General features: G+C 46.5%; 2 protein-coding genes across 3 annotated transcripts; one reads left to right on the top strand and one right to left on the bottom strand.

Moving 5' to 3' along the window:
• Positions 1-3,936: 3,936 nt before the first annotated feature.
• Positions 3,937-6,499, bottom strand: Actl7a (actin like 7A). Of its 2 annotated transcripts, none has more exons than XM_059254370.1 (2): positions 6,479-6,499; positions 3,937-5,430 (listed from the first exon to the last, which is right to left on the bottom strand). In XM_059254370.1, the coding sequence occupies exon 2, from the start codon at positions 5,388-5,390 to the stop codon at positions 4,068-4,070; it is 1,323 nt and encodes a 440-aa protein (XP_059110353.1). In that variant the 5' UTR covers positions 5,391-5,430; positions 6,479-6,499; the 3' UTR covers positions 3,937-4,067. The 2 variants fall into 2 exon arrangements, with proteins under 2 accessions (XP_059110353.1, XP_059110354.1); XM_059254371.1 differs by lacking the exon at positions 6,479-6,499 and adding an exon at positions 6,021-6,092.
• Positions 6,500-10,567: 4,068 nt separating this feature from the next.
• Positions 10,568-12,014, top strand: Actl7b (actin like 7B). Its single transcript, XM_059255768.1, has one exon. It carries the CDS (start codon positions 10,669-10,671, stop codon positions 11,920-11,922), a length of 1,254 nt encoding a protein of 417 aa, XP_059111751.1. The 5' UTR covers positions 10,568-10,668; the 3' UTR covers positions 11,923-12,014.
• Positions 12,015-12,256: the final 242 nt, after the last annotated feature.

The following is a 12,256-nucleotide window of genomic DNA, read 5'->3' as shown; positions in this document are numbered from 1 at the left end:
AGTGAGCTACACTCCCAGTCCTAATGTTTTTGTCTTTATGAGTATAAATTGTATAACTTAGCACTTCTACACATTTTAAATAATTTGTGTCTCTTTATGTACACACACACACACACACACACACACACACACTTTTGAAAAACTTGTCACTATTACATTATACCTGAAGAGTGTGTGAAACTCACTCACTGTGCAGACAAGCTGGTCTTGAACTGGCTGCAGGCCTCCAACCTCTCTGCCCTTGAATTCTGGAACTAGCGTGCACTACTTACCCTAGTCGAAGGGCATTTAGAAACAGAAAGCAAAAACCTGGCAGTTCTTAGTAATTTAAGGTGATTGCAAGTTGGAAAGCAAAGTCAGATTTTTTTCCCTCCTTGTCTGAGTTACTGTTCTAGTGCAGTGAAAAGATTTCGTGACCAAGGTAGCTCTTATAGGAGAAGCATTTAATTGGGAGTTTGCTTACATTCAGAAGATTGTCCATCACTGTTATGGTGGGGAGCATGGGTGTAGGCAAGCAGGCATGGTGCTGGAAAAGTAGCTGAGAGCTTTACATCACTGGGCCTGGCATGTGCTTTTGGAACCTCAAAGCTTACTCCCAGTGACACATCCCCTCCCACAAGGCCATGCTCCTAATTCTTCTCAGACAGTTCCACTTACTGGTGACTAAGCATTCGAACATAAGAGCCTATGAGGACCATTCTCATTGAAACCACTACTCCTGTTTTGCTAGTCCATACTGCATAAGCCCACGGGAGTCTTCAGCTCTTGCACCTGCGGATGAGGATTGACATCTCCACATATAGCTTACTAAATGCTCAAGGTAGAGCAGTGGTTCTCCACCTTCCTAACGTTGCTCATGTTGTGGTGACCCAGCCATAAAATCATTTTGTTGCTACTTCGTAACTAGTTTTGCTACTGTTATGAAATGTAAATATCTGATACAAAGGGGTCATGACCCACAGGTTGAGAACCATTGCTCAAGAGGCCGTACACAGCTAAGGCTCCCTTAGTGCATTTGGCAACACTGAATGGTGCTCTTGACTCCTGAGCCCTGTGTTCTCTGTGCTTGTAAGCCCTTTCCTGGGCCCTAGGCCACCTTTACTCTTTTTACTCAAAAACTTCAACAGACATCTTGGTATAAAGACGAGGGTTTAGGTTCTGAATCCACAAAAATGAACACATTTAATTGAGGGGGTGGGGCTCGCTTACAGTGTCAGAGGTTCAGTCCATCATCTTCATGGCCGGGAGTTTGGCGGCATGCAGGCAGACATGGTGCTGGAGCTGACTCAGGCAACAGGAAGTCAACTGACACACTGGGCGGTATCTTGAGCATCGGAAACCTCAAAGCCCGCCCCTACAGTGACACACTTCCTCTAACAAGGCCACACCCACTCCAAGAAAGCCACACCTGATAGTACCACTCCCTTTGGGGGCCATTTTCTTTCAAACCACCTCAGTAGTAGTACGTATTTCATCCCTGTAGTAACAAACTTGTTGTGTTACCTCCAGTTAACTGTTAAATTTAGATGACATCAAAAATACTAAACTGTTACATGTTTCTGTGTGTGAAGCCTGTCTTTTCTACAGGGACAGGTGGATCCAGTGAGAGAATTGAAAGTGCTTTGAGAAGGAATGCTGTTGTATTAGCTTTCCATTGACATTTTGTGTTTAGGCCTGGAGCTTCCTGGAGACTCCCTTCAGAAGACATTTCCCATCCCTCCCTCATCAAGACCCTTCACCCTTTTGGGGCTCATTGACTCGGGCTCATCAACCCCTGTCCAGAGATAGAAATGATTTATGGTTGAAAAAAAAATTTTTAATGAATTTTAGAACACTTACTCTGAGGGTTTATAGGCTTTGAGAGATGGAGATCTAATCAACCTGACTTGTCCCGTAGTGAGTGCTCATGGGTTGTTGCCAGTAGAACAGTCTAAGAAGAAACTGAGGTAAGATGTATGGTGTACTCAACTCTTGTCTGATCTCTGACTCTCCAGGGCAAGGCTTAGTCACCTTGCCAAACCATGGGACCTCAGATGTCTTTCCACTGCTCTGTCTCTTCCTCCCTGCTTCAGCTTTCTGGTGTCAGATATGCTGACCCACCAGTCTGGGTCTAGGCTCTGACGTGTGAGGCTTTCTATTTGAAGACATCTAGGGAGACCTGGAGTTGGGTGAGTGGCTCTTGAGTCTCTGCATGGTAAAGGTGCCTGTTTTCTAGATGTTCAAGGGTACAAATGTGACTAAGAACCCCAGTAAGACTTAAAGCCTCCTGCTTAAGAGCTGAAAGTCACAGTTGTAGCTATTGGGAGCACTTCTGGGGACCAGATCCTGAAGCATGTATCTGCTTTCCACCAGCTGTGAGAGAAAGCCACTGGTCAATGTAGAGAAACTGATTGGGGTGGCTGGGCTCTCCAGCCACATTCCAGACCTGCACTTGACACCACAACCACTGGTGTTGCCACAACAGCAGCAGGTGCTGTGGCCACATCTTGGGGGCAGCAGTAGCCATGGTCCCCAGATGGCTCGTTCCCTCTCCCATTTTAAGCCTGTGTGTCCAACCAACAGAAACACACAGACACATAATAAAGACAACCACGGGTGGCTACCACACATTCATACACCTGAATGGACCAGGGGAGTCCAGTGATGTCTCACATGGATCCCAGACACTGGGTTTGCATCTGCAGCCTTCCTGTCCTTTATGTTCTAAACAGAAGGCACCTTAACCAGACTTCCTCTGGAGGTGACAGACCGGGTGACTGTATTTTGTTCCCTCCAAGGCATTAGGCAATGGTTAATCAGAGAGTGTCCTGGAACCCTGGAATGTTTCAGGTTGTATATCCCCTAGATCTCCTCCCTGCTCCAAGGGGCTCTGAGACCCCCAGTGTGTTGAGGTCTGGTCTCTGGGGATCTCGCTGGGGTCCCCAGAAATGTTGTGAGGTATCCACCAGAGAAGACCACTTGGACATGGATTCAAGCCAGAAAGTCTTTATTAGCTGACAACTATGCTGGGTGTTTGGGACCCGAGTGTAGCACTGAACCTCTCTCAGGGTGAGTTTTTGAGCACAAAAACCACATCTTGTGTTGACACAGCTCAGCAAGAACAGTACACCAGAAGGGAACTACAGAAGCCAGGAAAGCAAGGTTAGTACATTTAGGGACCCTGGCAGAACGATGGACTCTGATGGATTAGTTCTTTGTTTTGGTTTTGTCAGGAGTTGCTGCCTGTGTCCTGGGTTCAAGGACTGAATGGTACTTCCATCATGGTGTCCATCAATTGTGCCAAGGTCTGGGGGCTTGTTACAGCCAGTCACCCTGGTGGCTTACTATGAACCAGATTTGAGACATAACTGGGGAGTAAAAAGGAGGTTAAAACAGGGTAGATTATCTTCACCAGCATATTCTGCGCCTTCTGAGTTTGCTGTCAGATGTGAAATACAGTGCTGCTTTGTGGGAGACTAAATTTATTCAGTATTCTGTGGGAAATTGTGGATGGGGATCCCCTTGTATCTTTTTTTTTTTTTTTTTTTTTTTGAGACAGAGTTTCCCTGTGTAGTTTTGGTTCCTGTCCTGTAACTCTCTCTGTAGACCAGGCTGTCCTTGAACTCACAGAGATCCACCTGCCTCTGCCTCCCGAGTGCTGGGATTAAAGGCGTGCATCACCACTGCCTAGCTCCTCTTGTATCCTTTAACATCATTTACTCTTAACTTGTTTTATCACATTTTTCCTTAAACATGTTTTAACAACAGAGTAGTTCCTACAGTGGGAATCTCACAAGGGCCAGAATAATGTTAGAGCAAGTTTCTTCCAAGAGAAACTGAGCAGTCAGCATAGCGCATGTCTGATCCTCATATCCCCCTCCGCTCCCAGGTTTCTGCATCATTTAAGGTGATGTTCCATCTGTGTGGCTCTTACTATGTCAGGAAATAGACACGCTGTCAGGGAAGGGGACACCAGGGAGTTTTAATGCTACAGGAATGAACATGCCAGCTCAGCACCATATATAGAAGGTGTTCCCTCATGTAGTAAAGCTGACACACTGTTACCACAGTGGCCATGCTGCATCAGTTCAGAAGCACCTTCTGTAGAGGAAGAAAGGCCCGTGTTCCTCATACTCAAAGCGGTGAACCCACAGTGGTTGGAAACCCTGGAGCGAGGCCAGGATAGAGCCACCAGTCCACACTGCAGTGTCTCTCTCAGGCAGAACGTTTACCTGTGGCATGTCATTGGGACACATGCTGCTCAGTTCCTTCTGCAGACGGTTAGGGAAACCCTTGAGCATAGTGCTTCCCCCACAGAGCAGGATGTTCCCCATGAGGTCTCGTTTGAGTGCGATGTCACACTTGTTAAGGCAGGACACTGTCTGGGTGTGGAGGCCCAGCTGCATGGACTTGATCAGAGATGGCTTGAAGAACATCTCTGAGCAGAGGAACCTCTCCTGGCCCAGACGGATGTCTTTCCCATCAGGCAGAGTATAATGGATCTCATGTTCATTGGGAGGGATTTTCTTCTCCTCAATGGGGTCTAGGGCCACGAAGCAGCATTTTGTCTTGATGTTCTCCACAATACTGATATGGTCCTCAGTGAAGTGTTTTCCAGAGCTGTTCATCAAGCTCATCAGGTAGGCCGTCATGTCAGATCCTGCATAGTCTAGCCTCCCCGTGATGCTAGGCAAAGGATAACCCTCATAGATGGGAACCACATAGGACACGCCATGGCCAACCTCCACCACCAGGCCAGAGGTACGACCGTATGAGTACATGGACAGGCGGGATTGGTACGCGATGTGCATTGCAGGTGTGTTGAAGGTCTCAAACAGCATCTCAGCATACTTCTCTCTGTTAGTGTGAGGGCTCAGGGGTGGGTCTGAAACCAGGACTGCATGCTCCTCTGGGGCGATCTTCATCTCCTGTCGGAAGAGGTATTCCCAGATGTCCTGTACTGTGTCCCAGTCCACAATGATACCATGACGCAGGGGGTTGACCAGCTTGAGATGTATTTCTGGGTTAAGGAGCTCATGCCCCACGAAGGTCTCTTTGCGATTATCCCCAGTCTTGGCTGTCTCCATGTAGGGCTTGCCCACTGTTGTTGAGATCCTATGAGTGGGCTTTGGCAGGCCAGCAAAGCCACATTTACAGAAGCCAGTGCCAAGATCCACAACCACTGCTTTGGTCACCCCTAACTTGGGCCTGTCCTTCGACACAGTTGACTTCTCAGAGGCTCCTGTCTCAGTATTGTCCCGACGAACCCATACTGCCCGCTTTGCTGGGCCATCCTTTAGGGAGGCAGTCTGGAGGAGCTGTGTCTGCATGGAGGCCTGGCTGCCAGCTTTCTTGGCAGGCCCATCCCCTATGTCTGCTGCCTGTGGAGCCCACATGCTCTCCAGAGACATACTGCCCTCAGAAAGCTCCAGATCCTGCTGGCTACAAGGCCTGAAAGGCATAAATCAGAGAACAACTTGAGAATCTGCCCAACAGTGACATCACTGATTGTGACATAATCCAATGACCAAAGACTTTCTAGATACTGGAGACCTTGTTAGGGTACATTAGAGATATTTATTATCTTTGACCCCCCCCCCCCAGTTTTGTAGTTAAGCTTGATTTATTCATTCAGTTAATGTTTGTTGAATGCCTGTGACATGCAAGGAATCTAGGAATACCACAGTGAAGAAGCAGCAACAGAGTCCTGCCCTTTCTTGTCTACATTCTAGTTGGTGTGTGCTGGGGGAAAGACACAAAATGTTTGTTGAACAAAAAATAAAATTTAGAAAAATTTTTAGAGAAAAATCAGAGGAGAGGGTGGCCATGCCGATGTGGCTCAGGCATGTAGCTGGAAAGCTTCTCCGGGTCCACCAAGCCAAGTTCTGCAGCCTACTTACAAAATAATCACTCAGAAGCTCATATTAATTAAAACTGTTTGGCCTAATGGCTCAGGCTTCTTGCTATCTAGTTCTTATATCTTAAATTAACCCATTTCTATTCATCTATAAGTTGCCACGTGGCTTGTGGCTTACCGGTACTTTTACATCTTGATTCCTGTGTCTGGCTGGTGACTCCTGACTCAGCCTTCCTTTTCCCAGAATTCTCTTCTCTGCTTATCCCGCCTATACTATACTTCCTGCCTGGCTACTGGCCAATCAGCATTTTATTTATCAACCAAATTAGAGCAACACATTCACAGCATACAGAGCGATATCCACAGAACTTCCCCTTTTCTTTTTTTTTCAAAAAGGAAGGTTTTAACTTTAACATAGTAAAATTACATATAACAAAACAATTATCAAGCAACAATTATAGTTACAATATCTAGTCTATATAATATTTAGTCTATTTGTATTTGGCAAAATTAAAAAAGATATCCTATCCTATATTTGTGGGTCTAAGGTTTCATATCTAATTTGTCTTTTATCATAACTAAGGAAATCATAACTATCTAATCTTCAACTACATCAAAGACCTTAGAAGGATATAATATTACCTGAGAAATGGGAGAAGGATGCAAGCAACTTTTGGGAGTTTTGCAAGAGTAGACAGACAGCTGGCAGCCTGGACAGTCACCCAAAGTTCCTCTGTAAAGTTGGGCATCTGTCTTCAGCCCACAGGCCTAGAGTCTCTCAGTCACTTCTCTTTGTGCCCTGTAGAATGTCTGGCAGTTTCCTCTGCGAAGCAGGAACCTGAAGGACCATTTCACCAAGCAAAGTTCAGTAGTCACCTTCCTATGGGTCCTGCAAGTCCAGTTGATATCATTTTGTCAAGCAGTCCAGGCAAGAACAGATTCTTGCCCAAATGACTATTTTGGCCAAGAAGAAGATAAACTCCATATAGAGTGTTTTTGATGCCCATCCTCCTCTCTGAAGTAAATTGGTGCTGCCAGGAGCAGACATGTCTCACTGTCCAGAAAGTCCAAATTTTTAAAACATTTTAAATGCCATATTCTGTAGGTCTTTGGTGTTTGAAAATTGAATTATATCTATGTATACCTAGAAAATTTAACATGACTATAAGTTTGATTATCATAGAAGACTAATTATTAATCTGTATTTTTTAATTATCCATTACAATCTAAATGAGTTACATAAACATAATACCTCAAACGAGAGTAGAAATATATATACAGTATAACAAAATTAAGTTTAAACTTGTATCAATAAACTAAAATCCATAGCAATGTAAAACATTTCTAAACAAGTTGTTGCTCTTTAAAAGTAGGTTCATTAATCTACCCTTTCATCCTATCATATCTATACTATCCCCTTTTCTTCTTATAAAGAGATTGCATTTATAATCAATCTGCTTTAAATAAAAATAAACATTCATAAACAATATTTTGGGAATTTGAGCATAGCTTCTTATACTACTTCCTGCTGGATGAGGTCACTAACAATCTAATGGGAATCCTGAGAAAATTAAGAATTATGGGAGCTGGAGAGATGGCTCAGAGGTTTAGAGCACTGACTGCTCTTCCAGAGGTCCTGAGTTCAATTCCCAGCAACCACATGGTGGCTCACAACCATCCGTAATGAGATCTGGTGCCCTCTTCTGGCCTGCAGACATACATGCTGTATACATAATAAATAAATCTTTAAAAAAAAGAAAAAAGAATTATGGTCAAGTCCTGACTGTAACAGTCTATGAGGCTGCATTGTCTGAGCCAGTTACCTTGAAACCATTCTGGATATTGGATGATCTAGGCCATGGTGTCGTTGGAGACCTTTCAGGGGGTCTTGGCTGGTCAAACCTGATGTATCTTAACCTGGAACAAATCCATAGCCTCTTGTTTCCTGTGGAAACAAAAATAGAGCCTCCTTTCCAAAGCAACATATCCTTAGATCTAAATTTTGAAGTCAAAATACCTTTAAAATATACATATTGGTTTAACTGAGCAGCTTTTGCAATCAAATGTCTTTCTACAGTTAAAAATATCAAAGATAACACAATCCAGATTCTCTGTGTAATATCCATCTTTACGTGGCTTATTTTTTATATTACCTTTACTGTCTCTTTAAAGACTTTATCTTTTAAAACTATTCCTTTATATAACTGTCTATATTCATTTTCTTCTCTCTTCCAAGCCTACATACATTTTTATACATAATGTAAACCATTTAAAGTCTTGTTCCATCTGAATCTTCCTTATTGTGAATCTATTGCTTTAAACTGCAGCATTCTCCACCCACCTCAGCTTCCCAACATGGCAGAACTACATTTACCACCAGACTCTGGGAGGCAGTAGGTCTGTGCCTCTATCAAAGCAGCGTGTAGCCCAGAAACCTTTTCTTTTTTTTTTTTTTTTTTGTTTGTTTGTTTGTATTAGCGAAGGCTAAATCCACCACACAGTGTAATGTGCAACTTGCAGAAACCTTTGTGTAACTGGGCGGGAATCTGCAGCCATGCCGTAGGTCAAGCCCACATGCCATGAACCCGCCATACTGTAGCTCAAGCTGTCATGTTGCAGGGGCTCACCACATGCATGAGACATGAAGCAGGAACCTGTTTTTGGCTCCGTTTAGAACTGATTATTAAGTATTTTCAGGTTTCAGGTGGGAACTTGAGCTGTTGGGCGCCATTTGTAGCTGGAGGTTTTCCTGTGCTTGTCCAGCACCAAGGACCCCACAGCCGCTTATAAAATAATCACTCAGAAACTTATATTAATTAAAACTGCCCCAATGGCTCAGGCTCCTTGCTATCTATCTATCTGCTCCTTATCTAGTTTTTATATCTTAAATTAACCCATTTCTATTAATCTATAAGTTGCCATGTGGCTTGTAGATTACCGGTACTTTTACATCTTGCTTCCTCTACATCTGGCTGGCGACTCCTGACTCAGCCTTCCTCTTCACAGAATTCTCTTCTCTGCTTATCCCACCTATACTATACTTCCTGCCTGGCTACTGGCCAATCAGCACTTTATTTATCAACCAAATCAGAGCAACACATTCACAGCATACAGAGCGATATCCACAGCACAGTCAAGGCTCCCTGAGCTGATAGTAGTTGTGTAAAGAGCTGAAGGAGGTGACCAAGGGACGTGAGTGTTAGGGATGCAATAGGTACAGAGGACTAAGTCACATGACTGGGGAGTTAGATGCAGCCACGTCCAGCCTGTGGCCTGTGGTGGTATATACATTTACTAAAGCAACCATACCCATTCACTGATGAATTGCCCATGGCCATAAAAAACAGAGTGCAATCAGCATCCCAAAGACTGGCCCAAAAGCTCAATGGAAATAAATGTGACTGTCCCCTTATAGAAGTTTGCTGACCTCAACTGAGAGAAGCTGCACAAAGGCCTGTGTGACCAGGGGAAGAGCCTGGAAATGTCGATGGGGTGGGTGGGAGAAGCAAAGCTGGTAGTGGAGAACAGACAAGTGCTGTGGATATGGCTCTGTATAAATAAAATGCTGATTGGCCAGTAGCCAGGCAGGAAGTATAGGTGGGACAAGCAGAGAAGAGAATTGTGGGAACAGGAAGGCAGAGGAGTAGACACCAGCCTGCTGTCCAGGGAGCAGCATGTAAAGGCAACAGGTAAAGCCACAGAACTTGTGGGACATGTAGGTTAACAGAAACGGGCTGAGTTTAAGTGTAAGAGCTAGTCAGTGGTAGGCCTGAGCTAATGGCTGAGCAGTTTAATTAATATAAGCTTCTGAGTGATTATTTTATAAGCAGTTGCAGGGTCTATGGGGCTGGGCAGGACTGGAGAAAACTCCAGCTACAGACAAGTCTTATCAGGCCGTGGGCCATTGTAAGGACTTCCGTTCTAGGTGAGCAGGACTAGGAAGCACTAGAGAAATCTGAACAAATAGATGCCATCGATCCGAGTTAGTTTTTACTAGGATTTACTGCTGCTGTGATGGCTGGCAAGCACTTCTGCCTCATTTTGGGGACTAAGGTAATGAGTAGATAACCTTATGAAGAATTAGTTTTGAACATAGATTTTCACTCTTTCATTAGGGTCATAGAGTGTGCATTGAAATATGACCCAACTGAGTCCCACCAGTGTGAACATTGAGGCACAGGTACACAGCTTTCCCAAGGATATCCAGTAGGAGTAGACAGCCTTCCTCCCCAACATGTGCTGCATACACACCTTGACACCTAACATGCATGTATGAGGCTGCTTGGCCATTATCTCTTCAACTGGACATACTGATCCATACCCACCACACTTAGTGCAGAGGTCTTTAGGAGACCTTGTTAATTGGTGTTAGGTGAACTTTGGTTGAAGTATTACCACTCTTAAAAACTGTTTGCTCTTGAATTCTGAACCTCTATGCAGCTCTGCCCAGTCCCCAAGAGTCCACAAAACAACATGGGAAGCACCCGGTACTGTGCCCGGCTTTCTGTATGGGCACAAATTATCAATGCCAAGGAGCAGAGAAGGAAAGGAATGAAAAAATCGTCACTAAATGGCCAGACATGGACATGTGAGAGGGAGCAGAGAGCACCAAGGCCCAGTGTGGTGGGTTCTAGAGCTGCTGGTCATTAGCTCTGTCCTGGAGCAAACCAGTTAGGAAGGTGGGGTGAAAAGAGCAAACTCCCCCCATCTAAATGGACCATTCCTGGTGACATCACAACCCTAAGTGGTTGCCAAGGCACTGCTAGGTGGGCTCTCATTTTCTCCCCAGGAGCTCTAGGGTGTGGATGTAAGAAGGCGAGGAAGGGAGGCAGATGGCGACAAAGAACAGCCCTAGCCCTAAGCCCATGGGCACAGCCCAGGGCGACCCTGGAGAGGCAGGAACACTGCCAGTCCCTGAGGCTAGCATCCGGGACACAGGTTCCACTCAACTGAAGATGAAGCCCAAGAAAATACGCAAGATCAAGGCGCTGGTCATTGACTTGGGTTCCCAGTACTGCAAGTGTGGCTACGCAGGAGAGCCAAGGCCCACCTACTTCATCTCCTCTACCGTGGGCAAGCGCAGCGCGGAGCTGGCAGCAGACGCTGGAGACACCTTCAAGGAGACTTACGTGGGCCATGAGTTGCTCAACATGGAGGCATCTCTGAAGCTGGTTAACCCACTGAAGCACGGCGTTGTGGTGGACTGGGATTGCATCCAGAACATCTGGGAGTACATCTTCCACACCGCCATGAAGATCCTGCCGGAAGAGCACGCGGTGCTGGTGTCCGACCCTCCGCTCAGCCCCAGCAGCAACCGGGAAAAGTACGCGGAGCTCATGTTCGAGACCTTTGGCATCCCCGCCATGCACGTGACCTCCCAGGCGTTACTGTCCATCTACTCATATGGCAAGACCTCCGGGCTGGTGGTGGAGAGCGGGCACGGCGTGTCACACGTGGTGCCCATCTCTGAGGGGGACCTGCTGCCGGGCCTGCCCAGCCGTGTAGACTATGCCGGCTGCGACCTCACCAATTATCTCATGCAGCTGCTCAATGAGGCAGGTCACAAGTTCTCGGATGATCACCTGCACATCATAGAACACATCAAGAAGAAGTGCTGCTACGCCGCGCTGCAGCCAGAGGAGGAGATGAGCCTGGGCCTTGAGGAGCTGCATGTAGACTACGAGCTCCCAGATGGCAAGGTCATCACCATCGGCCAGGAGCGCTTCCGCTGCTCCGAGATGCTCTTCAAGCCCTCTCTGGTGGGCTACACCCAGCCCGGCCTCCCGGAGCTCACGGCTGACTGCCTGGGCCGCTGCCAGGACACTGGCTTCAAGGAGGAGATGGCCGCTAACGTGCTGCTGTGTGGTGGCTGCACCATGCTGGATGGTTTCCCTGAGCGCTTCCAGAGGGAGCTGAGTCTCCTCTGCCCGGGGGAGAGCCCCACGGTGGCCGCTGCTCCCGAGAGGAAGACGTCGGTGTGGACCGGCGGCTCCATCCTGGCCTCCTTGCAGGCCTTCCAGCAGCTTTGGGTCAGCAAGGAGGAGTTTGAGGAGCGGGGCTGTGCAGCCATCTACAGCAAGTGCTAAGGGGCGGGCCCCACAGGCAAGAGCTGGAAGCAGAGGCCCTCCAGGGGGCTACTCTATACCTTTACAGAATTTCACATAAAAGTTTAACCTATAACCATCATGTCTGGTCTGGAGTTCTTGGTTGAATCCGTTAGCAGGTGGTGACAAGTTGAGTTTAGAGATAACTGCCTTCTCCTTAGCCTGAGTGTATGTGCCTCAGAAGTGAGACATACCTTCTCCTGGGAGGCAAGATGGATGCCAAGCTGTCTTAACAGCTGCTGTGGCAACGTTTCTTTCCAGAGAGGAAGGTAGCTGGAAGGTGGCCCATCCCGGAGCAGAGAGAGTCTCGTTAAAA

The sequence above is a fragment of the Peromyscus eremicus genome, chromosome 2 (genome assembly GCF_949786415.1).
Source record: "Peromyscus eremicus chromosome 2, PerEre_H2_v1, whole genome shotgun sequence".
In the NCBI taxonomy this organism is placed as follows: domain Eukaryota; kingdom Metazoa; phylum Chordata; class Mammalia; order Rodentia; family Cricetidae; genus Peromyscus; species Peromyscus eremicus.
This window is presented reverse-complemented; position numbering and strand designations above follow the sequence as displayed.